Source organism: Rissa tridactyla, chromosome Z, assembly GCF_028500815.1.
Source record: "Rissa tridactyla isolate bRisTri1 chromosome Z, bRisTri1.patW.cur.20221130, whole genome shotgun sequence".
Lineage (NCBI taxonomy): Eukaryota > Metazoa > Chordata > Aves > Charadriiformes > Laridae > Rissa > Rissa tridactyla.
The window spans coordinates 49,429,759-49,455,310 of NC_071497.1; the positions used below are offsets into that span (position 1 = coordinate 49,429,759).

The 25,552-nt window shown below is 40.6% G+C and overlaps 1 protein-coding gene across 1 annotated transcript in view; it reads left to right on the forward strand.

The window, feature by feature from the left end:
- Nucleotides 1–2,113: 2,113 nt before the first annotated feature.
- Nucleotides 2,114–25,552, forward strand: part of PTAR1 (protein prenyltransferase alpha subunit repeat containing 1) — a 34,579-nt gene continuing 11,140 nt past the window's right edge. The window contains exons 1-4 of the mRNA XM_054184681.1: nucleotides 2,114–2,270; nucleotides 9,028–9,197; nucleotides 18,449–18,515; nucleotides 23,096–23,200. Of these exons, the coding sequence (XP_054040656.1) occupies nucleotides 2,185–2,270; nucleotides 9,028–9,197; nucleotides 18,449–18,515; nucleotides 23,096–23,200 (428 nt within the window). The 5' untranslated portion in view covers nucleotides 2,114–2,184. The remainder of the gene's footprint in view (nucleotides 2,271–9,027; nucleotides 9,198–18,448; nucleotides 18,516–23,095; nucleotides 23,201–25,552) is intronic.

Sequence of the window (25,552 nt, forward strand, 5' to 3'; positions counted from 1 at the left end):
GTGGCGGCCCAGATTTGTGACAGACTACAATCTTTTAACATAACAATCACATTTCAAGTGCCATATGACTTTACAGGCTATTGTCTTCTCCTTATTTATACAAAAACATTTATTGAGTTGAAGCCCAAACCAGAATTAAAGCATCATTAATTTTCTCAACACATGCAACAGAACAAACCAATTCTTCAGTACTTTGAAGATGGTATTTTAGACCTACTGCATGCTATTACTGCCTCTTTTTTCTGGGCACACACTGGAGTAAAAAAGAACTACTGAAAGGAAAATAAAAACCCTATGTGAATTCAACATTTACGTAGTTATTGTAATAAATCATTTTCTCGGAATCCTAAAAAAGTTTTGGCAAGTATGCTGCACTGGAGCCAACTGGAGCTGCTAATAAAAGGCGTGCTGTGCATCTTTTGCTTTCAAAAGCACTCAGTTCAGAATTCTGCAGTTATGGTGGCTTGCCATCTGACATCACCAAGATCCCTACTTAGGCTATCCACCTAAATTAGTCTTATGATAAAGTAGCCAGTCTACAGTCCAGAAGGTAATGTTGTAATGGTGAAAAAAAAATATGTCACGGGTATTGAGAATGCAAGAAATCCTGGATTCTAGTTCCAGGGCACACCCTCTACATAATCTCCAATCTGAGGAAGGTGAGTCTAAACTTGCGTTCATAGTAAGTGAAAACAAAAATAAAGCACGCATGGAGAAAAATATAGCAGCAAGGTTAAAGACCCAGTCATAAGCACCTAAAAATATTATTTCAGGGAATATATGGAAAACAACATAAAAAAGGAAGGCTACCTTTCAGCAGTTGCTGTTGACGAGGCTTCCAACGCATCCTCTTCAGCTTTTAACACCGAGCTTCCATCAGTGTCTTGTTTCACTTGGGGTTCCTTGCAGACATCATCTCCGTGTTTATATTCATCATATCTAAACAAATACGACAAAATTTAACTACCAAAAAGACAGAAGCCAACGTGAAACACATCTGCTTTAAGGTTAGTTTACCTAGAAATCCAGCATAAAACCTGGCAACTTCAGCATGTGAGAACATGTTCAGTGTTTCTCTAAGGGACATCCACCTTTCTATTTGTTCTTTTACAGATATCCTTGACTGACCCCTTCTTTTCTAGACTCTTTCTCCTCCTCTTTTTTTTCTGAAGAATATGCAGTGGGTCTACCAGACCTTCTGGGTGGTGGTGAAGGTAATGATGAAGCTGATGATGACGATACTGCAAGCTTTCAAATGAGACAACTAAATTATTAATATACAAAAATATTACATATTATATATACATATTATACTATATTGTTAATAGAATATGTATAAACTAAGTTAATGCTTTGTAAAACAAACTGTTTTGTAATATTAATGAACCGATTATGATTTAGAATTATAATCTGCTCTTCACATTCTGCCTGCAGATTAGAGCACTCATAGGATCACAGAATGGTTCGGGTTGGAAGGGACCTTAAAAGATCACCTAGTTCCAACCCCCCTGCCATGGGCAGGGACACCTCCCACTAGACCAGGCTGCTCAAAGCCCCATCCAGCCTGGCCTTGAACACTTCCAGGGATGGGGCATCCACAGCTTCCCTGGGCAACCTGTTCCAGTGCCTCACCACCCCCACAGAAAAGAATTTCTTCTTAATACCTAATCTAAATCTACCCTCCTTCATTTAAATCCCTTACTTTACCGCTGACGAAGATTCGCCCCACCACCACCTTTCCCATAGGCCCTTTCTCTTTTTGAAGCCAGGGGAAGCCAGACACGCACACTTATCTTTTAAAGCTACGTGGCTCAACATCTAGCACGGATATTAAAATAACGAAGGTATGAAGCGCTAGCCTGCCTCATATATAAATTAACTGTTGCCGCTGCTTTTGCCTGATTTGCCTCTCGAACAAGGGAACGGCGGCCGGAAAACGAGCGCCATGAGTGCGGCAGGCACGCCGCACCGCCGCGGCCCGCCCTTCGCGAGGGACCGAGCGGCTCCCCACGCCGCCCCGCTGCCGCCGGGAGGAGCTGAGGCGGCGGGAGGCCGGGCCGCTCGCGCCCCGCCCCGCCCCGCCCCACCGCCTTCCTTACCCGGGGCTCCCCGCGGGACGCTGACCCGGAAGCGCTCAGCCCGGCCTGGCCCGGTCCGGCCCGGCCGGCTTGCGGTAGGCGGAAGATGGCCGAGTCGCCGGAGGAGGTGGCGGTGCTGGTGCAGCGGGTGGTGAAGGACATTCGCAACGCCTTCCAGCGGAACCCGCACATGTGAGTGGGGACGGGGCCGGGAGCGCTGCCCGCCCACCCGCAGCCCCGTACGTTGCTCCTCGGCCGGCGGCGGCCCCACTTCTTCGCCTTCGGGCGTGCGGGCGGGAGTGTGGGGTCCCCGGCCGGAGCGGGCCGCCCGCAGTGCCTCTCAGGGACGGCTGCCGGGCCCAAGGTCACGCCGTGGGGGACCGCGGGGGCCGGCCGGGTTTTCCCCAGCCGGGGGCTTCGGGGCGGCACCGCCGGGGGCCGGCGGCGGGCGGCGTCCCTCTGCTTCGTCGGGGCAGGTGGCGGGTGCCGCATGGATCCTGTGCCCTCCTGCCGCCTCCTCCCCTCTGGATGATGGCTCGTATCGGCTCCGGGAGCTGGAGTCGCTGCTGGAGGCCCGGCTGGGCGCCGGCTCCGTCAGCCTGCCGGCAAAAATTGCCTCCTCCGTAAAAAACACTCCATTACGGAAACCGGCAAGGGCCCTAAAATCTGGAAGCGATGAGTATCTTTTGGGGGGTTTTTTTTGGTAACAGATGAGTCCTTAAATGAACTCTGGTGGAATTTGAGGTTTGGCAGCGTTAAACTCGTGGCATAGTCGGGACGGGACCGAGCTCTGCCTGCCCGGCCCGGATGGAGCCGGGGTCCGCCCGCGGCCGAGGCAGAGCCTTCTCGCCGGTGGGAGCAGATCGCGGGGCTGAAGCCTTGTACCAACAGCGTGGTTTGATGAATGACACCTTCAGACCTGTCACCTGTTAGTAGAGGTGCCAGTGCTTTCCGTCGTGTGGTGTTTTGAAGGAGACAAACCGAATGACCGTGTAAATACAAACTGCAGTTATTGCAATCTCGTGAGAGTCGGGTTTATCTAACAACCTAGAGGTCAGATAGTCTGTGTTTTCACTTCCACTGCTGACCAGCCCTGAGACCCACACTTAGGTGCTTCCTATATTTCTCTTTCCTTCCCCATCCTTTGTTGTTTTAAGACACAAACTGTTTCAGAAGGCAGTATTTACGTAAAGCCCATATTGGTTATAGCAAATGAGGTAGCACATGATGGATAACAACTTAATATCGTAAGTACAGTGTGTTTGTGTCGGTTGGAAACGCTGCAGTCTCTGAGGTGGTGGCCTATTAATCTGTTCCAGAAAATGGTGTGCTGAGCAACTACGTAGGAAAATTTTACGAGCCCTTAATTTATCCCTTTGCTTAAAGGAGAGATTAGAATGAATATCCTCATGTTTCTATAAATGTAGTAAGCAACTTGGGTGGGTGGCCAGGTTTTAAAATACAGCATATGGATGCTGTCTAAAAAAGAACTGTGTTTTGCCACGAAGATTCATTTTTAGGTTGTGAGGCATAATGTGCTCTAAACAGCCAGTATTTGTGAATGAATGTTTCTGATTCTTCTTAGTTCCTACTCCTTTGCCAGAATTCTTTATTGGTAGCAATGTTGGAACTTGTGTTTTTGAAGAATATGCTGCTGTTTCTGGTTTCTTTCATAGATGCTACCTCAGAGATGAAAGTAGGCTACAAGAGTTGTGTGCTCTGAGACTAATGGACCGTGTCATGCTTCAAGTGAGGAAGCATGAGCTACTTTACACCCTGAAGTAGAAAAAGCGGCAATTCTATCTGCTAGATTTCTGAACTGCAGTACTTGAGACGGGACTATGCACGGCCACTGTAGACTGCAGGCTCTTTTCTATGATGCCTCTCTGCCTCTAGAGCACCAGGTTGTAGCCATGCTGGTGAGATGTTTTCATGTATCTCGGAGACATCTTGTCTTCCTGCTGGTGGCCAAGACAGCCATAACAAGCTGCAGTCTCTGACAGATGTTATCCTCTTGAATTGAGTGGCCTGTTTGTGTCGCAGATTCAGGTTTGAATTCTTCCGTGTGGCGTCTGCCTGACTCCACTGAAAATAAGGGATCTGCCATGTGCATGGTGTTCCTATTCACATCTCATAGTTGTGTCCCCTACTCATCTCTCTTCCGGCACTTGTTATCCCTTGTCTTTGACTGTTTGTTCGATTACACCCTTTGCATCTGTCAGAATGGGTGTTTTGTTCTGGCAAGTTCACAGTTCTGTAGGTTTTGAAGGGGGTGTTGTCTCTGATCAACACTAAAAGCATGTAAAAATACAGTTTTAGACTAAGTAGAACATTGGATTGTTGGTTCCCTTTTTTTGCTTTAAATTAAATTTGCAGTAAGGCTGTGCGTCTTCTTAAGCTGAGCTTACTTCTAACTAAATATACAACACAACATTCTTTTTTTGCCTGGTTTTGCCAGTACCTCCATTTTCTTCGGTCAGATAACTGTGTCAGCATGCTAGTTTTCGGTTTTGTAAGGCTATGAAATTTACTGGCAGATATTTTTACCCAGTATTTCAAGCATAGGTCATATACACAAGCTATCCTGCTGGAACTGAATGGATCACCAACAGTGAGCAGATCGATGCATACTTTCTTTTTGAACTTTGCTGTTCTTTTGCATGTGAAGTCAAACAGTAATAGACTTACTTGTCAAAAAAGTACATTAATTTGGTGGCTGTAATTGGAAAGGTGAACTCTTAGATGGTAGCCCAGCATTTGTGTACAAAATCTGAGAATTTTTTGAAATTCTAAAAAGAGAATCATGTATATGATGCACTGCATGATAACGAAAAAAATAAACCTCTTTCAGCTCTTTGATTTAGGCCCCCTCTTTCCTGCCTTTAAAATATTGTAAGTTCATTAGCCATATAGTAATTTCATGAGACTTAGTTTAATGTAAAAACACACACCTTTCAAGTGTCCATGCTCTGGATTGTCTTCCAGTATTAAAAGGAGAAGGTGGGTACCCAAAGCTGAAGAGACGTCATGGTAGATCGCAAGAAATGCCTCCTTCCCTAAGAGTACTGTGGTATTGCAGTTTTGTGAAAGAGTATCACTGTCATTTTAAAAGTTTAAAGTATGCTGGCTAGGGTTTGTTTTGGGGAGGGCCAATGAATGGCTGAGTCAACAGAGTGGGGCTCTTGAAGCAGGTCCTACAATAGCTTGTCAGTACTGTTCTGCCATAGCTGAGGTTTGTACTATGAACCAGGTGTGGATTGTGTGGCTCCACGGTCTCCCAGGTCTCGACTCGCACATCTCTATTCTCAGCACAGGTCAAAAAAGCTCTGTAATGGCTGCAGACTTCATGACAACCCTGCTAAAATCTTCTGACAAGTTCTAGCTGCTTCCATGGTGTATTTTAGGAATGTGAGTTAGTGTGGGATCCTGTAAATACAGAGGTAATTCATAGGTTTTGGAACGTGACTGTGGTGCTTGCTTTGAGGAAAATAAATGTAAAAGCACCAAATAGCTAAAATTCAAGAGACAATATTAGAGAACTGGGAGATAAATTAAATCTTACTTTCATAGTGGATGGTGCTTCTGATACTACAAAATACCAACAAACAGCAGCCCTCAATTGGTGTCTCCTTCAGTATTGTGAGCAGCTTGCACCTGTCACTTGACCTAAATGTAGGCATCCTCCATCCTGTAGTGAGCTTGGGCAATCCTGTCATATGAACAGGCACATCTTCTGTCATGTGGCCAGGGCAGTTTGCACAAAATTAGGGCTACTTCAGTCGCTTCATTTTTAGAAGCACTAATTCAGTGGTGCCTGCATGTGAGTCCTGCTGCAGAAGCTTTCTTCAGGTGCAGGATGGATCAGAGGCTGCAGGCATTCTCAAGCAGTGTCTCCTGAGGTGACAGACCTGCCCCATTACTTACTCCTTCTGCAGATCGGAGGGACCTTCAGGAGCAGAAATAGATGGTGGTTTGAATTAATTTTTTTGGTTGTGAGATAGTGAGCAGCAGAGAGCTACCAAGATGATTAGGGGACTGGAACACGTCTCTTATGAAGAAAGGCTGAAGGATGTGGGTCTCTTCAGTCTGGGAAAAAGATGACTGAGGGGGGATCTTATCAACAGTTATAAATACTTAAAAGGTATGTATCAGGAGGATGGTGCCAGGCTCTTTTCAGTGGTGCCTGGGGACAGGACAAGAGGTAATGGGCACAAACTTGAGCATAGGAAGTTCCACCTAAACATGAGGAGGAACTTCTTTACTTTGAGGGTGGCAGAGCACTGGAACAGGCTGCCCAGAGAGGTGGTGGAGTCTCCAACTCTGGAGACATTCAAAACCCGCCTGGACATGTTCCTGTGCAACCTGCTCTGGGTGACCCTGTTCTGGCAGGGGGGTTGGACTAGATGATCTCCAGAGGTCCCTTCCAACCCTATGATTCTATGATAGTCACTCTGCCTTAGATAAATCTGCCCTCCTGGTATTTTTCATCGTGAATTCTATTCCTTCTCAGGAACTGAATGCGACATATGATTTCTGAACCACATGGATCATCAAAAACAATACTGAAGTGCTGGAGACAACGTTTCTGCCAAATTTTCTGCCAAGGTTTCTGACAAGCCCTCGTTTGCATCTTAGCAAAAACTGAGTAGTCGCCAGATAAACTTTTTTTGGTTTGCACTGTATCTTGGTGAATTCCATTATGCAGTGGTCTAGTCCTCTACTGATTTTGGCTAGATGAGTGCGTTCTGGAATTGGGGTGTTTCAGGCTGACTTGTCAGCTCCGTGCAGACCCTACCTGTCTGTCATTTTGTCATGTTTAAAGCTGTGTTGTGAAACTTAGCTCACCTGAGTCAGACTTTCTGTACTTGGTAAGAAGTGAAGGTGTGGACGTATGTGTTGGGTTTTTTTCTCTCTTTGCTGTTTACCTTTGGTGGACTGTTTGTAAGCAACCACTGGTAAATTCTTGTGGCAATTCACAAAGTTAATTAGCAAAACTGTGGGTGACTGCATCTTCATTGCAAGTGTGGACCTGTATGTCTTTATATGCAGGGCCAGGCAAAGTTTGGCAAGGACTGGGTTTAAGCAGTAAGTACAAACTTCAGTCTGTAAGGTACCATGTGGAAAGAAGCAGACTGGAATGTCATTTTAGGTCTAATCTGACAAGCTTTCTGAAGAGCTGACAGGCTTCCACTTTTCTTGAGTGGAGCAGCAAGTATGAGGATCTTGCTTTGATAACCCATGGCTTGCAATTGATGGGGTAGGAAAATGCTGGTTTTCTTCTCTCTGTTCTCAGATGACCAGGGATGGGTAGGGGACCTGGGTGTGTGTTTGTAGACAGAGACAAGTGATCTGCAAATATCTTACCTCAAGTTACTTATGCTCTTTTTGGCTTTTGATGTATGTTGCGATGTATGGAAGTTTAAATACTTTTTCTAGATAAGCAAATATATTCTTAAGCAAGCACATCGTGTCATTTTTGATTAGTCTAGTAACAATCCAATGAGGACACAGAACTAAATTGGTACGCTCAGGCCATGTAGTAAACAAAAATAGTTTACAATAATTGGGTTGGGGTTGTAGGCTTGACACTTGGAGTGTGTTTGTAGACCTTGTATTGAGAAAATTTAGGGTGGAGAATTTGCTTTCTATCTGGCGTCATAACAGATCTTTTTTTTGCTGCTTGAGATCTGAGGATCTCCCTCCTCAGCAACAAAATTTTCCACTAAACATGAGTTGGTGGCAAAATCATGCATAATGGAAAGTATAAAATAATGTTGCTTTCTCTCCAAACAAGCGCGAATGCTTGACAACCTGTTTGGTTTTAAGAAGCTATTAAAGCTGCTCTTCCAAAATCCTTAGATGCTAAAGAAAGATGAAGAAAAAAGAAAATACGTTATGGCCTTTGAAACTAATCAGCTGAGTGTCTTCTGCTTTGTTTGCTGGTATGAATTTTTGTGGTCATCACTATTTGAAAGACTTGATTAAAGCCTCTTGTACAAAGTTGCTGTTTAATCAGTTTGTCCTCTCTGTCTCAAATATTCCCCCTGTTTAGCAGGCTGCCTTGCATAGGAGAAGGAAAAATGGGACATGTGGAAACACACACGTTGCTGTCTATGTGATTTTCTTTTGCGCAATCTTTGGTTTCCGAGCAGCTGGTCACACTGCTGCAGGGCATACCTGGGAAGCTTTGGGTCAATTAGGTGCCTGTACTGGTTAATGTGTTTTGTTTCCCTTGCAGTAGCAGTTAGCTCCATCACATCTCCATCACAAAGCAAGGGGTACTTGTGTTAATTCAGCTGGGTTAAACTACTTAGGTGATAAAACTAAAAATACAAAAAAGCGACCTTCCTTATTTAGGATCTTTGGGAAAAATCTAATAAGACTTTTCCATTTATCTTAAGGTGAGAAGAGACAGAATCACCAAAATTAATCTTCCTAGAGAACATTTAAAGGATTGCGAATTCATGCTGGCTCACCTAATCACGGCTATTACTTCCAGAGTCTTCAGCAAGTCTTAAAATATTTCTGGTTTTCTACAAATACAGCATTGAAGAACTAATACAAAATTTTTGTAGCGACTCATAAGTCAAAAACCACAACTGGCTTTTATATTGTGTCTGAATAAATTGTACAAGGGTAAAATGCATTTACTTTTTTTGCTCAACTTAAATCTTTATTCATGTCTTAAAATATGTTTGAATCATTTATTTGCCAAGTTAATACACTGCATTGGTTTCGCAGAGGATGGCTTTCTGAAAATACTTTTTATCATACCTGCAGTTCATCAAGAATCAAGAAGATGAATTGAGGATAATGAGTACGGATATCGGTAAAGACAGGGAAAAAGATCATGGACTGACTGGGTGGGAAGCATTGCCAGTCTGCTCTAAGAAAAATAACTGGCATCTACTGGAAGTAAGTTTAATTATATTTCTTTCTCTTTTTTAAGAGACGAAATTGGATTAATACCCTGCCCTGAAGCCAGATATAACCGAAGCCCTATTGTCCTGGTGGAAAATAAGCTTGGTGTGGAGAGCTGGTGTGTAAAGTTTCTTTTGCCATATGTCCACAATAAACTTCTCCTCTACAGACAAAGAAAACAATGGCTGAACAAAGATGGTAAGTTACCCAGTTGGATAATAGTATCTTATGTGATTCTTAATGCACATTTTTTATTAATCATAGAATCATTTAGGTTTATTAATCATAGAATCAAGACGCTTAAGATCATTGAGTCCAACCATAAACCTAACACTATGGAGTCCACTACCAAACCATGTCCCTAAGCACCATGTCTACATGTCTTTTGAACACCTTTGGGGATGGTCACTCAACCGCTTCCCTGGGCAGCCTGTTCCAATGGTTGATAACCCTTTTGAGGAAGAAATTTTTTGTAATATCCAACCAAAACCTCCCCTGTTGTAACTTGAGGCCATTTCCTCTCATCCTATCACTTGTTACTTGGGAGAAGAGACTGATCCCCACCTCACTACAGCCTCCTTTCAGGTAGTTGTAGAGAGTGATAAGGTCTACCCTCAGCCTCCTTTTCTCTAGACTAAACAGCCCCAGTTCCCTCAGCTGCTCCTCATAAGACTTGCTTTCTATACCCTTCACCAGCTTTGTTGCTCCTCTTTGGACGTGGTCCGGTACCTCAATGTCTTTCTTGTAGTGAGGGGCCCAAAACTGAACACAGTACTTGAGGGGTGAACTCACCAGTGATGAGTACAGGGGGACAGTCACTTCCCTAGTCCTGCTGGCCACATTGTTTCTGATATAAGGTAGGATGCTATTGGTCGTCTTGGCCACCTGGGCACACTGCTGGCTCATATTCAGCCAGCTATCGACCAGTATCCCCAGGTCCTTTCCCTCCAGGCAGCTCTCCAGCCACTCCTCCCCAAGCCTGTGGCATTCCATGGGGTTGTTGTGACCCAGGTGCAGGACCCGGCACTTGGCCTTGTTGAACCTCATACAGTTGGCCTCAGCCCATTGACCCAGCCTGTCCAGATCCCTCTATAGAGCTTTCCTACCCGCAAGCACATCAACACTCCCACCCAATTGGGTGTCATCTGCAAACTTACTGAGGGTGCCCTCAATCTCCTTGTTCAGATCACTTACATTTTTTGACACTACACTGGCCCTTCTTAAAGGCCAGTTTAACCTGTTCTGAAAGAACTGAGTGTTACTGAAGGGGAGGGCAGGCTTTTGGTTGTGCATCTTGGCAACCCAGACAAGTTTGTAGATAGAAAATGTAAATCCTTTCTCTCTTGCCCAAGCTGAAAGGATTAGAGGGAGATGACTTATTCCCATGAGTGGTTTAGGGAAGTGGTGTTAATCTTTACAAAAGGGATTTTGTCCTGCTTTCCTGAGTCAGAAGGAAAACTGTAGTGATTATGGATATAAAGGAAGAAACAAGTGCAGTGTTTTTCAGATGTAGGGGTAAGCGAAATCATTTATTTCCTTTTTCATCATTTTAGTTTTGTTTTCAGTTTGTTTTACTTGCATGAAAAATAGTTTGGTATATGTTGTCTATTTTGAATTTTTTAAAAAAACTTATAAAAGGGTGTGGCATGGGAGATATTTGACTGCTTACAAAGTGTCCTTTTCTGTTCAGAGTAAGAATGAAAGAGGGTAACTGTAGTCTAAGAAACTATTTGGATTTTTGTTCATGGTTCCAGCTCACATCTGAATAGCAGTCAGCACAAAAAAATGTTTTACTCTAGGCTTATTTCAGTGTCTTATTTCTGGTGTGTGTTTGTTCTTTTTGTGAGTTTCTTTCTTTTCTATCTGCTACGGCATTTTTAACATTTGTGTGTCCGAGAAGGAGGGATATGTTTTCTTTTGAAGAACACCCAGTCACCACTCACAGAATTCAGGTCTTTAGTATCTCACATACACCTGGGTTTCAGTTTGGGGCCCTTACCATATTGTAATTTTTTTCTGTGTGTGTGAAACTAACCTAATGCATAATGTCTGTGTCCATTGTGCTTTAAAATTAGTGTCTTGGATTATCTTCCCCTCCTGGTATATCAAAGGTATTCTTTCTGGTTGCTTGATGAACTATTGAGTTAAATAATTATGTTTTAAATATAAATAGTGGGATGCTGGCAGACATCTGATGCAGACCCTAGCATCTAATCATCACATAACTAACATGCTGTACTGTCTTGAACAGATAGGTTTTGAGAGTAGTTCAGTAAAGATCTGGAAAAGAGCTAGTAACATCTTTTTCTTGATATAACTGCCATTTGCTTTTCTCCTCTTTAATGTTTTATTACTGTAGGCTGTTTCACCTTAAGTGGATGAAGCCAGCTGTGCACTTCCCCTCATTAAAGCAGAGGGCAAAGGACGGTCAGATGGTGTTAGATGAGTCTATTATAAATGTGCATTTGAGCTTCTTTTGCATTCAGGGATGATATGGAGAAAGAAGACCAAGGTCTTCAGTGAATCTTGGCAAGGGAGCATTCTTAAGGCAATTAAATGTTGCCTAGATTTTTTTTCCCTGAGGGCAAGTTCTAGAGTTATTAAGCAGACTTTAATTCCTTATTACAAACAAACGGATAGAGAACACAAGCATTTTCAAAAGAGTAGCATTAAATGGCAGAGAAGGTTCATAAGGTAAGCATGAAAGTGCTTGCCTTCTAGTGGATGTGGGGTGGCCATACACAGGAACTTTTTACCTCTTTGCAAACCAGATCATGACATCAAGGAACCCATTCTACTGGTAACATATAGTCTCCACTGTTGTTTGTGTACCTTGGGTGGTGTATCAAGTACTGGCTTGATACTTGGAGTTAATTCTTCATTCAAATGAGTAGCTTAAGAAAGTTGAAGTGTTGTTTTCATGTATTGTTGTGTATGAATGACCTGGTGATTGTCTGCATTTTACTTGTCTAACATTTTTTTGTTTTCCCCCACCCCACAACAGAGGATTGATGTCATGTCATTATGTGATTACCTAAGAAAAGTGTTTTGTGCACCTCATAAATTTTATATTGTCCTTTATTTTTTATTTTCACATCATTTATTTTCTTAAATATTCTTTCTCATTACAGACATCTTTAAAAGACTTCTATTCCCAGGGGATGTATATTTCTAACATAAGTAGCTTACATTTCTTACTTGGTTTCCATTGTTTATGGATGGACCTGGTAAGCCCTGCATGTTTTTCATAGTTGCCACCAAGTCGCTGCTGATGCATTCAGTTCTGATTGTGATCAGATCACAATCACTGGTTTCTAGTTCAGAATTTATAATGCAGACAATTATACAATTCAATAAAAAGAGCTTTAGTGTAAGGAATATAAATAATGTTGACTCTGACATGTAGCTGGAAACAAATTTTACGATTTAAAGAGCTGAACTTGTTAGCACAGGGAGCCTTAGCAAGACCAGTGGTTCTCATTGCAGTGTTTTTTGCAGGTCTGACGTGGGAGTTTGTGAGGTGTATTTTGATTATGCTGCAGATCTTCTGCAGGGAGACTTTTCATTTCAGTCTCAAATGTTACAGAGAAGTCCTCCCCTAGAAATTGACACGCGGACAAAAACTTGCTGTTTCAAGCCAAAATACAAACCACTGAGATCTGTGTCAGTCTTGCACTGGGAGGCTGGAGACCACTGATAGCTGTTAGCTAAAGGGCAGCAGGGTGCTAATGTGGTGGCATCCTGCTCTACGCACACAGGTCCAAGCGCTTTGTGGTGACACTGTGGCACATGCCCATACCTGCAGGATGGCACAGTGCGCCGACTGCTTGGAGGGTGTCTCTGCTTCCCTCCCAGACGAAGCCTCACAGAAACCTTCCTCTCAAAACGAAGATCATACTGGAGTGGCATGAAGTTTAGGTGACTGCCTTTGTTGAAACTTGTTTGGGTTTCTTCTTTTGAAAATGAAACTCCATTATCCTTTGTTTCTTCAATTACAAAAATCACTGTAAAACATGTGAAAAGAGGTGATCTACAACGTTTTCACATCTATTGAGGTTTTGTGTCACTGCTGTGAAACTTATCAGGACCTCACTATGTTAATAACCTGTTTGTAAAGCAAGGTACAGCTTTGGTATGTTTTACCATAATTGAGTTTCACGTTTGTAGCAGAAACTGAACTGCAGTGGTGGAGGAAATGAAGGTGGAAATCTCTCTAGTGCGGTGTAAGTAGGCATACTCTATCCAGAGGTGTTAGGTTTTCTGTATGTTTGAAATATCCTCAAGGATTTTCCTCCAAATCCCTTGTTGTAGACAGAAGTGCATGCTGGAATTTGGCAAGGTAGTTGTTTTCTTCTGAATGTAGTGAAGGGATACATTTGTTTATTGCTGCTACAAAACTCAATTGCATATTCTGTTGGTGCTTGCAATGAACAGTGATTGCAAATGTAGTCTTGTTATCTCTTTTGTCTTGTTCAAGTTACTGTGAGCCATTTTAAATAGAACAGAGGAGAGAAACAGGGTGGTGATTCAAGTGTCTGCTTTCAGATGTGTTTGATGTTTTTCTGGCATGATCCTGGAAGACGGAAGTGCTGTATAGTCAAGTAAAGCTTACTGTGACAGATGTTTAATTTAGTTATGTTTTCTTTTGGTTACTTGAATAAGATGGTGTCTTGAAATCCATAATCATGACTGCTTCTCTTCTTGCTATTGTTCCAGTTTAGAAATCCTAATTTTACAATATGTTTTTATCCTTTCTCCAAAACATCTTTTTAATTTATGCGTGCATATTGTTTCTGTTATCACAAGATGGTTTTCTGAAATTGCTACAAACTTCTTCTCTTTGTATGCAAAGTACTGCTGTGCATACTCCCAGAATATCCTTACTCTCCATAAATCTGTGTTTCTACTTTTACAACATTCTTCTGAAAAGCGCATCTTAGTGTGGTACACTTATGAAAATAAAAACCTGGATACAGCCATATTTAAAAAGAAAATGAGCTAAAAATGCATTGTTATATTTGTCCTTTTGCAGCAGGGGAGACTTTCATGTATAAAAAGAAATGTATGTTGTGAGCTCATCTGATGCTATAGTTTGCTTAAAATGTATCTAGCAGAAAGTACTTTTAAATTGTAAATGAAATACATTGGGTTTTGTTACTGACACAGAGGGAGGTAACTGGCAACTACTGTCACTGTGTGCCAGATCTGTCATAAGGCTTTCTATTGATAAGTGGCTCAGAGGTTACTAAAATTGTGTCATTTGACATCTCTGCCTCAGAATCCACACTTAATGAAATCCTCATCTGTTACTGGTCAATATGTAAATATTAATCACAGCCCTTCTTTGAGAAAATGACGGAGCACATGCTTATGCTGCAGCTACAGACCTGAAGCAGAGTGTTTCGCCAGTGCTGGTGTACCTGTTATTGCAGACCTGAATGGAGGAAACATGCTCAGACTTAGGGTTTGCTTATAACGTTGATCTCATTGAGCTGAGAGCATTTATATGAGCAGCGTTTGTGCCCAGTGCCAGACTTCTGCATTACAGGTTTACGGTTGGACTTGACAATCTCAAGGGTCTTTTCCAACCTAAATGATTCTGTTCTATTCTGTTGTTGCACAAAGCATCAAACAACATCGACATGAAAGAACGGGTATTCCTTTGAGGTTTTCCTTTTGTCTTCTTCTTTCTTTTGATGATGTTTAGAATGCCTCTGTAATGGGAAAATGGACAAAATGGCAGACAAGATTCTGTTTAAGTTAGGCTTGGTTTGGTGCTGTTCCAGACCTCTGATATTACCAGAATAATCATGTTAACTGGAAATCATGACTTAAGAGGATAAACAAACTGTACTCTTTTAAGAGGAGTTATGTAGACTATGAAAACCATTTCTAAAAAAATATTCAAAAGACTGAACTAGGCCGTAACAAGATTTTGCTTTACTATAGCATATACAGTGGTAGTACCTAGTAATTACTAAAAACCTTATTGTATTTACAAAATCCAACACTGAAAAATTCAGGATCTTTTGTGACTTACTTCAGAACTGCCTCTAATCCTGTTCTTTGTTGCAGCATTTTCCCGTGTCTCTGCTTTTCTTCTTATCCTGTACTGCAGTTTCATTTACCTTTCTGTCTTATAGCAAACACCTTTCTCTCCTGTAACAGATGAAAAAGTCCTGCAGACAGATCTCCTTTATTGCACAGTTCTGTTGGATTGATACTTACCGCGGTGGATTGATACTTACCGCGGCTGAGCATTGGAGCCTTTAGATGCAGCCCACTGACTTCCTGGCAAAGTGATAAGCAGCTGAAAATGAAGTTTGCCATGGGAAGTGTCAATCAAACTAGATTTGGTCCTCTGAACTCTTTGTAATAAGTTTCAAAAATTATACTTAGCTAGCTATTTGCTGGCAGTCTAGATGAAATATAACTTAAAGCAAGTTTGAAAATATATGTGACTTTGGTCTGGGTGAGAAGCTAGTATTAGAGGTTTTTGCGTTTGGGTTTTTTTGCATTTGAGGGGGAGGGGTTGTTGTTTGTTTGATTTTGTAAATAATCACCAGTTGGAGAGAAAGTTGGCCGGGTGGGGTAAAAATGCAATTAACTGAATAAAGGTATTTAGCCTTAGTTTGTGTTAGCAACAGAGCTAATACTTCCTGATATTTTTTTTTTTTCCTCTGAAGAAACTCTCAGTTGCCATGTAGCGAGTACTGTGAATTTGATGTAAAGATTTATGTTACCTTGGAAGAGTTATTATTAGTTCTTGGCCTATTACATTTTGAAAGGCAATTGGTGTGTATTGTTTATGACACGAGGTAATAATAGCAGAATAATCAGAGCATTTTATTATGTATATTCATGATATGTAAAATTGAGAGTTTTAAAACTATAGAAAAACTACTAATATTTTGAGAAGATAAAATGGAAAACCTACGTGAAACAATGACAGCTCACAATTTTAACTATAGCTCCTTATTACTGATGTTTTGTTAAATGTTGCCACTGAAGTTTTTGAGTGTAAAATTGAAACAGTAGCCAGCAAAACACTTAGTAGGTGTTTAATTTTATCCATCTGTGTAATCCTGGATATTTCAATTGGGCAATTTATCTGTCTAAAATTAAATAGGTTAAAGTATGTTGCTGGTTCAGGGGCTGGGGAAGTCAAAGGAAAAGCTTTATACATTTAGGCAGCAAATTAGGAAGAAGCTTTGCACATATGAGAAATATTCATTCCCTGGCAACAAAGAGGAGCTTAAAAGGAAATCTTTCATTAAAGGAAAAAAGCATCTCAACTAAACCCCATGAAAATAGAAACTTAAGTCAGTTCCTTGAGATTACTTTTAAAATATCACCATAAAACTTAGTGCAAAATTGACAGAGTACACTGAAGCATTTCCCCCCTCCCCAGCCTTATACAATGGCTTAACATGTTCCTCATAAGTGGGAACATCATGGGAAACACAAAATTACTTTGTGGGACATAAATGAACGAGCAGTCATACAGTGATACGTAAAGGTATTCCACTTTTTGATCCACTTAAATATTAACTTCTCTCAAAGGCTTGGTTCAAAGATACATGAAGCCACGTTCCTTTTCATTTTGAATTACTATGCTCCATTATTGTTGCATTTCATCAGTGTCTTTTTAAAATTTAATTTTACAGTCATATTAGCTGCACTAACCAGAGACCTAGTTCCATGAGAAACCTTTTTCCTTTTCCCTTTTTTCCTTAGAAAGTAATGAAGTGTCTCTTATTTGATGGAAATCACCTGGAATACAATCTATTTAGTATGTTAAGCGTGGGGTGATTAGGTGCGAATTTACAGAATCACAGAATGGTTCGGGTTGGAAGGGACCTTAAGGATCACCTAGTTCCAACCCCCCTGCCATGGGCAGGGACACCTCCCACTAGACCAGGCTGCTCAAAGCCCCATCCAGCCTGGCCTTGAACACCTCCAGGGATGGGGCATCCACAACTTCCCTGGGCAACCTGGGCCAGTGCCTCACCACCCTTTAGCCAAACTTTCTTGGCAGTAAAAGCCTGAATAGTCACCTTCAGTTTTGAAGCAAGTTTCTTCTTTTTACTCAATTGTAAAATTACCACGTAAATTTAAGAATTGTTATTGCAAGACTGTTTAACTGATCTGATGCCACGTCTCATGAGAGCAGAGGTTGAGAGAGCCAACACAGGGACAGTTGTCATGGTTTGGCCTCAGATGGCAACAAAGAACCTCGCTCGGGCCTGCCCAATACGGGAAGAATCAGAAGAAAAAAGCAAAACTCTTGGGTTGAGACAAAGGCAGTTTAACAGAACAGCAAAGGGAACAAGCAAACAACAACAATAACACGGACAGAGGAATATACAAACACAATTACGGAACTGCCGCTCTCCCTGCGGCTCACCAACTGGACCTGGGATGCCCCAGCCCGCTCCAAGTGGCAACTCCCTGCCCCGGCAGCTCAGGGTGGGCATGGCTCACATGGCATGGAATACCAGGAAAAATTAACCCTATCCCCGCCGGAACCAGGACACAGTCCTTAGTATCTCAAGCTTAACTGGAGATGCTTCATGGATCCCCACTGATACCGTGGTGGGACTCAAACTGCTGGACTGGTGCAGTGCAGTGGAAAGGGAAAGACTAGGTTACAATGAAATTACTCTTCTGTTCTCAGCAACCATATATCTCAGTGTTGTTTTTACGACATTGTTAAAAATAAGTGTCATACATAAATCTACAGTCTGTGCAGTGCTTAAATGCAGGGATGCAAACAAATGTTCCATTTGTTCTTTTTTTAGTGAATCAGTCTTAAAACCTCAGTCTGAAGCAAGGCTATCACTTCAGAATGTATTTAAAGTGTTTTCTGTGCAGCTAGATTGCTGAATTATTTTGTGGTCCTAATTCATGGTTATGGTGTTTCATTTTCCTAGCTACAGTTTTTTTATAGTATGTGTATTTTTTGTAACAGTGTAGTGTATGGCAGCCATCTGCAGCTCAGACTTGAACTGAAATAGTAGGATATATTTTTAATGGTACTATCTTATTTTAAAACTGTTGGATTTTCTTTGAAGAATTTTTTGTGTATGATATATACAGTGTGTCTGCAATTTAAATCACTAAATACTCAAGGATTCTATGTAATGGCTGTCCCTTGCTGAGGGCATACTGTGCGTTTGATTATAGCAGTACAGGTAGAGGTCAGCTGCAAACTTCTTACATCTAAGTTGTTAGTGCGACAGAAGTCCATTATTTTGCTCCCTTTTAAATTAAGTTAGCATTTCTTCTGGAATGAGATGGAGCAGCGATTTGCAGAGGTGGGTGTCCATAGGTACAGCAGCGTCTGGAGGAGAGGCTTTGAGGAAGGAGATGAAGTGAGGGAGTGAAGAGAGCAAGCTGCTGTGTGCAAATCATTACTAATCTTTGTGTCTCTTGATTCATCTTTCTAGAGCTGATAGATATCACATGTACCCTGCTGCTGCTGAACCCCGACTTCACCACTGCTTGGAATGTGAGGTATGTTGCACTCAGCGAATGACATCAGAAAGACCTGGGCCTTATGTGTGAGTCAGCTATAAGCTTTGTTTTAAGTGATAATTAGTGACACTGCAAGAGCTTTTCATCTAAGGAGTGCTGAAGGAATGTTAAAAATCTCTTCTATCCTGCATGCCCTGCAGATAGTTTCAGACTACCTTTTTTTTTTTTTTTTTTTGTCGTGCAGGCTAAAGATTACACTGCTGCATGTGAAGGCACGTGTTTGACCCACATTTTTGGGGGATGCAAGTCCTATTGAACTGTCACTCCTTTTCTGTCAGTTAAGGAAGGCCAATTGTAACCTTTAAATGGGCATATCCTTTTTGCTGAATAACATAGTGCCCAACTGATGTTTGCTGTCTGTCTTCACAGTTTTCATTTTACCCCTCTTTGAATATTAAACCTGAGTCCTTTTGAGATAACAGTTCAACTTGCTGCCATTACCAGCGCAGCTCATCAAATCTAGAATAGCCCTTAATAGATAAACTGCAAGAAGAGGGGAGGAAGGCGGATATCTCTTATTCCAGACGCATTCTTCCCCTCCCTGCTCCTTTCTTGTACCTGTTGGGATTAGCCTAGCTTCACCATTGGTCATACTGCAGCACCTGTCCAGGAGTCATTATGGAGGAGGAGCAGGAATTTACCTCCTTGCCCAGAGGCAACAGTTCATTACAACCCTGTAATCTGAAAATTTTTGTGTAAATCTCAGAGGTGGGGGAATATTTTCTTTCTGCTGCTTAGGTAAGACTGGAGATAGTCTTAAAGGAATAGTTCTAGAAGGGCTGGAGGACTGTCAGAAAACTATATGGTAGTGTCTAGGAGAGGTCTCATTAAAAATACGACTTTTGTAGTTAAGATGCACTGTTGCAGTAGGAAAAATTAACAAAATGCCCTAGAAAGATGACAGCTGCAGGTAGCTGTCAGCCCTAGATACAGCAAATTCAGCCTTTTTTTTTTTTCTTTCTGCTTTCACTGCTGGTGTAGTTCTGTGATCTGTATCTTTCTAGCATCTCAGGTCTAAGAAGGGGGGATGAAAGTGATAGTGAAGGGCTTACTGTCATGAAAATGTATAGGTTGAATAGCTTTCAAGTGATAAAATGGAATTAGGAGTATGTATAAGTACTAGAGCTACTACAGTAATGTAATCTTGTGGTACTTAAAACTGAATTCAGGTTTTTGTTAGGTTTTGTGGAATTTCTTTTTTTAATGCAAATGCATCCATGCTTATCAGTCTGGCTTTTTTTCTGCCTAACAGCTGAAAGAGTTTGCTCTTATGTACATGAGAGGAGTAGTTCCAAGTTGTAAATGGAATTAAAAATGTTAAGGAATATGGTTGAGGATTGTTTTTTCTCTTTTATGACTCTTATGGTTTACCAAAGTATGCAAATTACTACAGAAGGCAGCCTTGCTCCCCAAATTCTTGGTCAGTGGCCTGGCTGGTGGTCTGTCTTTGAAGCTCCGCTTAACATTCAGAGAGAAGCTGTTGTTATACCAGCCAGTCAATAGCTGTGGAGTCTACCACCAAGCCTGCTCTAGCCAAGGGACTATTTTGCTGAATTGGACTCTACATTGTTTTAGGCTGCTGCTGGGAGTTGGCCCTTTTGAAGGGTAGGCACTTAATTGGCACGTTTCAGCTTCTGTTCTGTGAAATTCTCACTTCAGTAAATTACAGGTCAAGCTAGCCAGATGTGTGGCATATACAGTCCCAGAGTAGAGGACAGATTGTGTTCTGGACAGATGCTGGAAGTAAATCCTTATCCTGAGCTAGTATAAGCTGGGAACTAATTGTGCGGGACTTGCACTCTGCTTTCAGAACATGGTGGGTCTGCCATGGGGTGATCATTTTCGTCTTGCTTGGAGGTTGTTTGTTGCACCAGATTCATCTTGTATTCTCCACATAGAAATTCACTGCTTTATTTTAAGGGACAAAAGCATCATAGACAATAAGTAGACTAAAAAATAAAAGTGTAATGGTTATTTACTGAATAGCAGCCCTGCACATAGTGTTCCCTGAAGAATTTAATGACTCTCTTGCTGGGACAATCCCTTTTTCCTATGTTGAATTCTCTGCTGAGAGCTTCAGAGATAGTCGTTGACTCAGAAGCACTGAATTTGAAGGTACAGAAAGAGGGTGGTTTGAGAGTGGGAAAAGGAAATCTCTTCCTTGAAAAGGAGACAGGACTTGCAGAGCAAGAAGACTGGAGTGGTGGCGTGGAAGACTAATGAGCATTTCAGCTCAGCTAACCATCATAGAGGGCTGTATCTGGTTAATGAAGCACAGGACAACATAAAACTCCAAATGTGTTACCTGCTAGGAACAGATAGATAATCTGTCTTGACTTTTGAGCTATTTTAAAGAATTGTAATATGCCTGCGTAGGTTTGTCTCTTATTTATTAATTTTATTTAGAAGTGACTGGGAAGCTACGGAAGGGCAGGGACTATAACATAAACCATGAGCGCTGAGCAAGGGCTAATTGTATGGTGGAGGAAGGCATGCTAAAGAATGGGAGACGTATGTCGCTTCCTAGAACTTGTTAGGAAGTCCCTTTTATACTGAATGGACAACAAGAACTCTCCAGTTGTTAATCATAATTTCAGTTATCCTGTGTTTTTAGAGGTTGAAAAATCTTCCAAGTTAAAATGACCAAAACGTAACTGATTGTAAAGGAATTGTCATAGGTGTTTTTGTTCTTGCTGATATACTTGCTGGTGCATACAATTGATCAAAAGTCAAAAGACATTAGATAACAAGACACACTGAAAAGTCAAACTTTTTCCTGTCAGATATCAATAACTTCAAAGCTGTCACCAAAACCATAAGGTGCATTAAAATAATTTCGGGTTATCTTTTATGGGAGCTAGAATTTTGAAGGCTAAAAAATTACCTGTGGTCTGCATGGCAAAAAAGGGAGCTAGAAATTATATATCCCAAGTTGCATGTTTGCTGAAAGATCCTGAAAGAGGTTTATTTGACAGTATATGATACTTTAGTCATAGTCATGATTGAAGTCCCTTACTTGTGGATGGGAGGATTTCTCATTTGAAAATCTGTGAAGCTAAACACAGCTTTTCTAGCACAGCAATAAAAGTGAATCTTGTCTGTAATGTTCCTCAACTTTGTGAAAGAGTAAATTTGTGTGAGCCTGCTTACTAACAGTTAACGCTTTAATATAGAAAGAGCAATTTCTTCACCAAGAGTTTAGGTTTTTGGGAGGTAAGTAGCCTGGTAATCTAAATTTTTCTTAAATATGTACATGCGTTTGTTTTCAGTGTTAGACTGATCTAGGGTGCTTTTTCATTGTCCTTATGGTAAGTGATTTTTACCAAAATGTCACCATTTGCATTCCAGTAATGGGGCAATTATTCTACCTGCTCCAGTGTTGACATTCCCTGAATCTGTCTCTGGTCTGCTTTGCAAAAGTAAACGCACTGGCACCAAACAGTCTGGTCAGTCTGCCGCTCCCGGCTAGTATGATGTGGATTTCATGTTGAGCACCTGCTAAAAGCATCCAATCTGAAGCATGATGGAACTTGATCCAGATAAAAGCAAAGGTCCCAGTAGCTATGTTTCTGATCTCCGTAGGCAGTTCTCTACTGACTTTACTAGGTATCAGGAGCAAGACTTCCATAAGGATATATTCAACTGTAGGTTCAGTAGCAAAAGAAGGGTCTAGGCTAGTGTCTGGTTGTATACATCTCACCAGTGGCTTTGGGCTGTGGGTTTGCAGTTCAATTAAAGCCACACAAAGCCAATGTACCCGGTGGAGTCAGTTTCCTACTGAAAACTTCCAAAACAGTCAGAAAATGACAGTAAGTGCTCACACTAAAGGAATGAGTCAATTTGTTTGTGAGACTCAGGACTTAAAACCACATTATGTGTTCTGTGGCAGATTGCAAAGGAGTTTTACCTTCTTACTGGACAGCAGCTTTTTTAGTGGGTATTTCCTCCCTGCTCCTCCCTCCACCCCTTTTTTTTTTTGTCAGAAAATTGATCATTTGCTTCTCTTGCTGAACCTGGTGCCATGTGTATCATTATGGTGAACCATAAATTATTAAAAAAAAAAAACAAAACAGCAAACAAAATCCAAACCAACTTGTAACCCAAAACAAACAAAAAAGCCCCACCATGCCAAAGTTGTTCCTACTTCTTTCACTCTTGGTTTTCAGTTGTGACTTCTGGAGGTTCCCGGAAATACATGTTTCCTGTCTGCAAATGGTAACTTTGGAACTTATTGTATCTTTACTTCAAAGCCACCATATACTGTATTGGCAAATAGGATATGGAGACAAATGTCCTGGGAGTAACTGGTGATGTGATGATGTCTACAAACATGCTCGGGACAGGCAGTAGGAGTTAGAAAGCTAGAAGGAACAATAGGGTGTGCATATATGTAGCAGAGTGGAATGAGTTAATCCACCAAAACCTTTTAAAACTCTTGTAGTTTGACAGTGAGATTCTATTATGATACAAAAGAAATGCCATGCTATCTCTTGCTGGGATTTGTGTTCTGTTTTCAGGTTACTACTTTTATTCATACAAATTTATTTTATCTTTTGTAGGAAAGAATTAATACTGTCTGGCACTTTAAATCCACTTAAAGATCTGCATCTTGGAAAACTGGCGTTAACCAAGTTTCCAAAGAGTCCAGAAACATGGATTCATAGGTTTGTTTCCCTTGCCTTCTATTGCCTCCCCACAGCTAAATGTTTTTCCTAGGGTTATTTTTCCTGTGCTGGAGTTAAGGAGAGCCGTAGATGAAGGAGGACATCTAGAAATATAGCAGATTCTTTGGACCAGGCAGTGTAAAATACTGTGCTTTGGCTTTTGAAGATACCTGCCTATATTTTACGCTTAGAACTAAAATCATATGCACCTTTTTTGCTGCATATTTTTTTAATAAAATTCCCTAAATTATTTTAATAAATTTCCCTAAAGATTTATCATGTCTTGTAGCACCTAAAATTCTCAGTCCGAGAATTCTGATTCCATCAATAGTAAGTGTTTGAGCATTGTGGGTTTCACCTTATTTCCCCCTTCCTCCAACTTACTGCTATATTGCTTGTCTACAGGCACTTCAGAAAGACAAGAATCTGTAAAAGCTAAACTTTGCAACCAAAGTTGGATTCTTTTCCAGTCCAATACTGGTCTTTTTGCCTTGGCAAATTTATTTTTATCATTCCTGACTTAAGCAATGTCATTAAGTCACCACTACTAAATATTAAAATAACAGAGCACACTTTTGGAAAAAATAACTCCAGAATTTTGCGGATGCACAAAGCTAACTGTCTCAGTCATGACTCATAAAATGCCTGTAGCACAGCCAAGTGAAGTATAGATCCATTGCTGAACTTTGTTTAAAAAAAAAAAAATAAATCTTGGTGTGTGTGATTTTTTTTTTTTTTTTTTTTTTCCCCCCCCATGATGTATTTTTCATAGGACAACTCATCCTTTTATAGACAGCCTTAAGAGAGATTTCAATGTAACACATTCTAAAACAGTTCATAATGTTTGTGTTTTACATGTCCAGCATTAGGACGACCGTAAAGCTGATACCCCGTTAGGGGATTCATACTGTATCAAAAACATAAAGCTTCAGTTGTACTAATAACATGTGAATTTTTGGGAGAGGGAGTTGTTGGTAAACTCTTCTTTGTGAGTGCATGAGCTTAAAATTCTGAAAGTTAATCTAGAATGCAATACATGTAATATTCCTAGGCATTTCTTAACTTGTAAGCATTTACTTAATTTCTGTTAATTGCTTTGTTAGTAGCATTGACATAGCAACAACACTGATTAATTTCTGCAATGTTTGCTTTTAATTTTGTTGCTCTTCAACTGCTTTTCATCATATCCATGCTACTGAGTCATGTTGCTTGATTGCTTTGAAGCAAAAGGAGTATGTAGAAATAATGGGAAAAAAATCTTGCCGTTTGTCATGGTTTAGCCTTACCTACATGGTAGCTGTTACTGGAAAACTGATTTTCTGCATGTACCTAGTGCTGAACCTGGTGCCATCCATATAATGATGATCAATACATTTTTATGAAATTAGTCAGAACAGTAGGTTCTAAATACTTATTTACATCTTAGAAATAATAAACAATTCTGTCTATAATTTATATGCAATCTTAAATTAGGAGTATTTTAACAGGGTTATAATTTGTTGTTCTTTCTCATACTTGCCTAAAACAGAAACATATATTTGAGGATGATTCTACAAATGTTTGACTTGTATTTGAATGTGCTGACCATGATTGATACATGTTAGAAAATAAGATGTGCAAAAATTTTCGTTTTGCATCAGCATAGTGATCAATTTAGTGTTTTCTGTTACCCCCGTAATACCAAATTTCAGGCAGAAGTGCAAAATGAAGGAACGAGGCGATTATAAAAGTCAATGAAGACATATCAAAAAATTTTTTTTCTTACACTTACTAAAGATGTCAGAATACCTGTCATACATTTTGCCATATGGCCTTTTGCTATATGTTTTGGGGAGTTTCAGATAGATCTTGCGCATATAGAGTCAGTATATCTATTGATTGCACAATTGTCACTGAATAATCCTGCGTTCATTTACGGTAATTCCAGGAACTGCAATAGTAATAGGAACATGCATACAGCCACAGAAGAAATTGGATTCTTTTCTCCAAATCTATTGTAGAAAATGTTCTCTTAAAAATCTCTGAAATATTATTATAATATTCAACAGGTACCAGCAATACATGTTAAATCTTTTGAGGTTGTGCTTGCCTTTCTTTCCTCCCATGCAAAAAGTCTAGAAAATAGCTCAGGTTTCATTTTATATTTTTTCTTTTGTAGCCACAAAAATTATAAATTCTGTATTTTTTTTCCTACAGTCCTGTATATATAATTTATCTGAATTCCTTATTTTATAAAAAATCCTCATACGAAATAATTTCAAGATCAAAATAATTTGTCTTTTTATGGTTTTAATTAGAAGTGAATGTTAATGGATTAATATTTATCTTTTGTTAAAGGAATGACTCTCTACA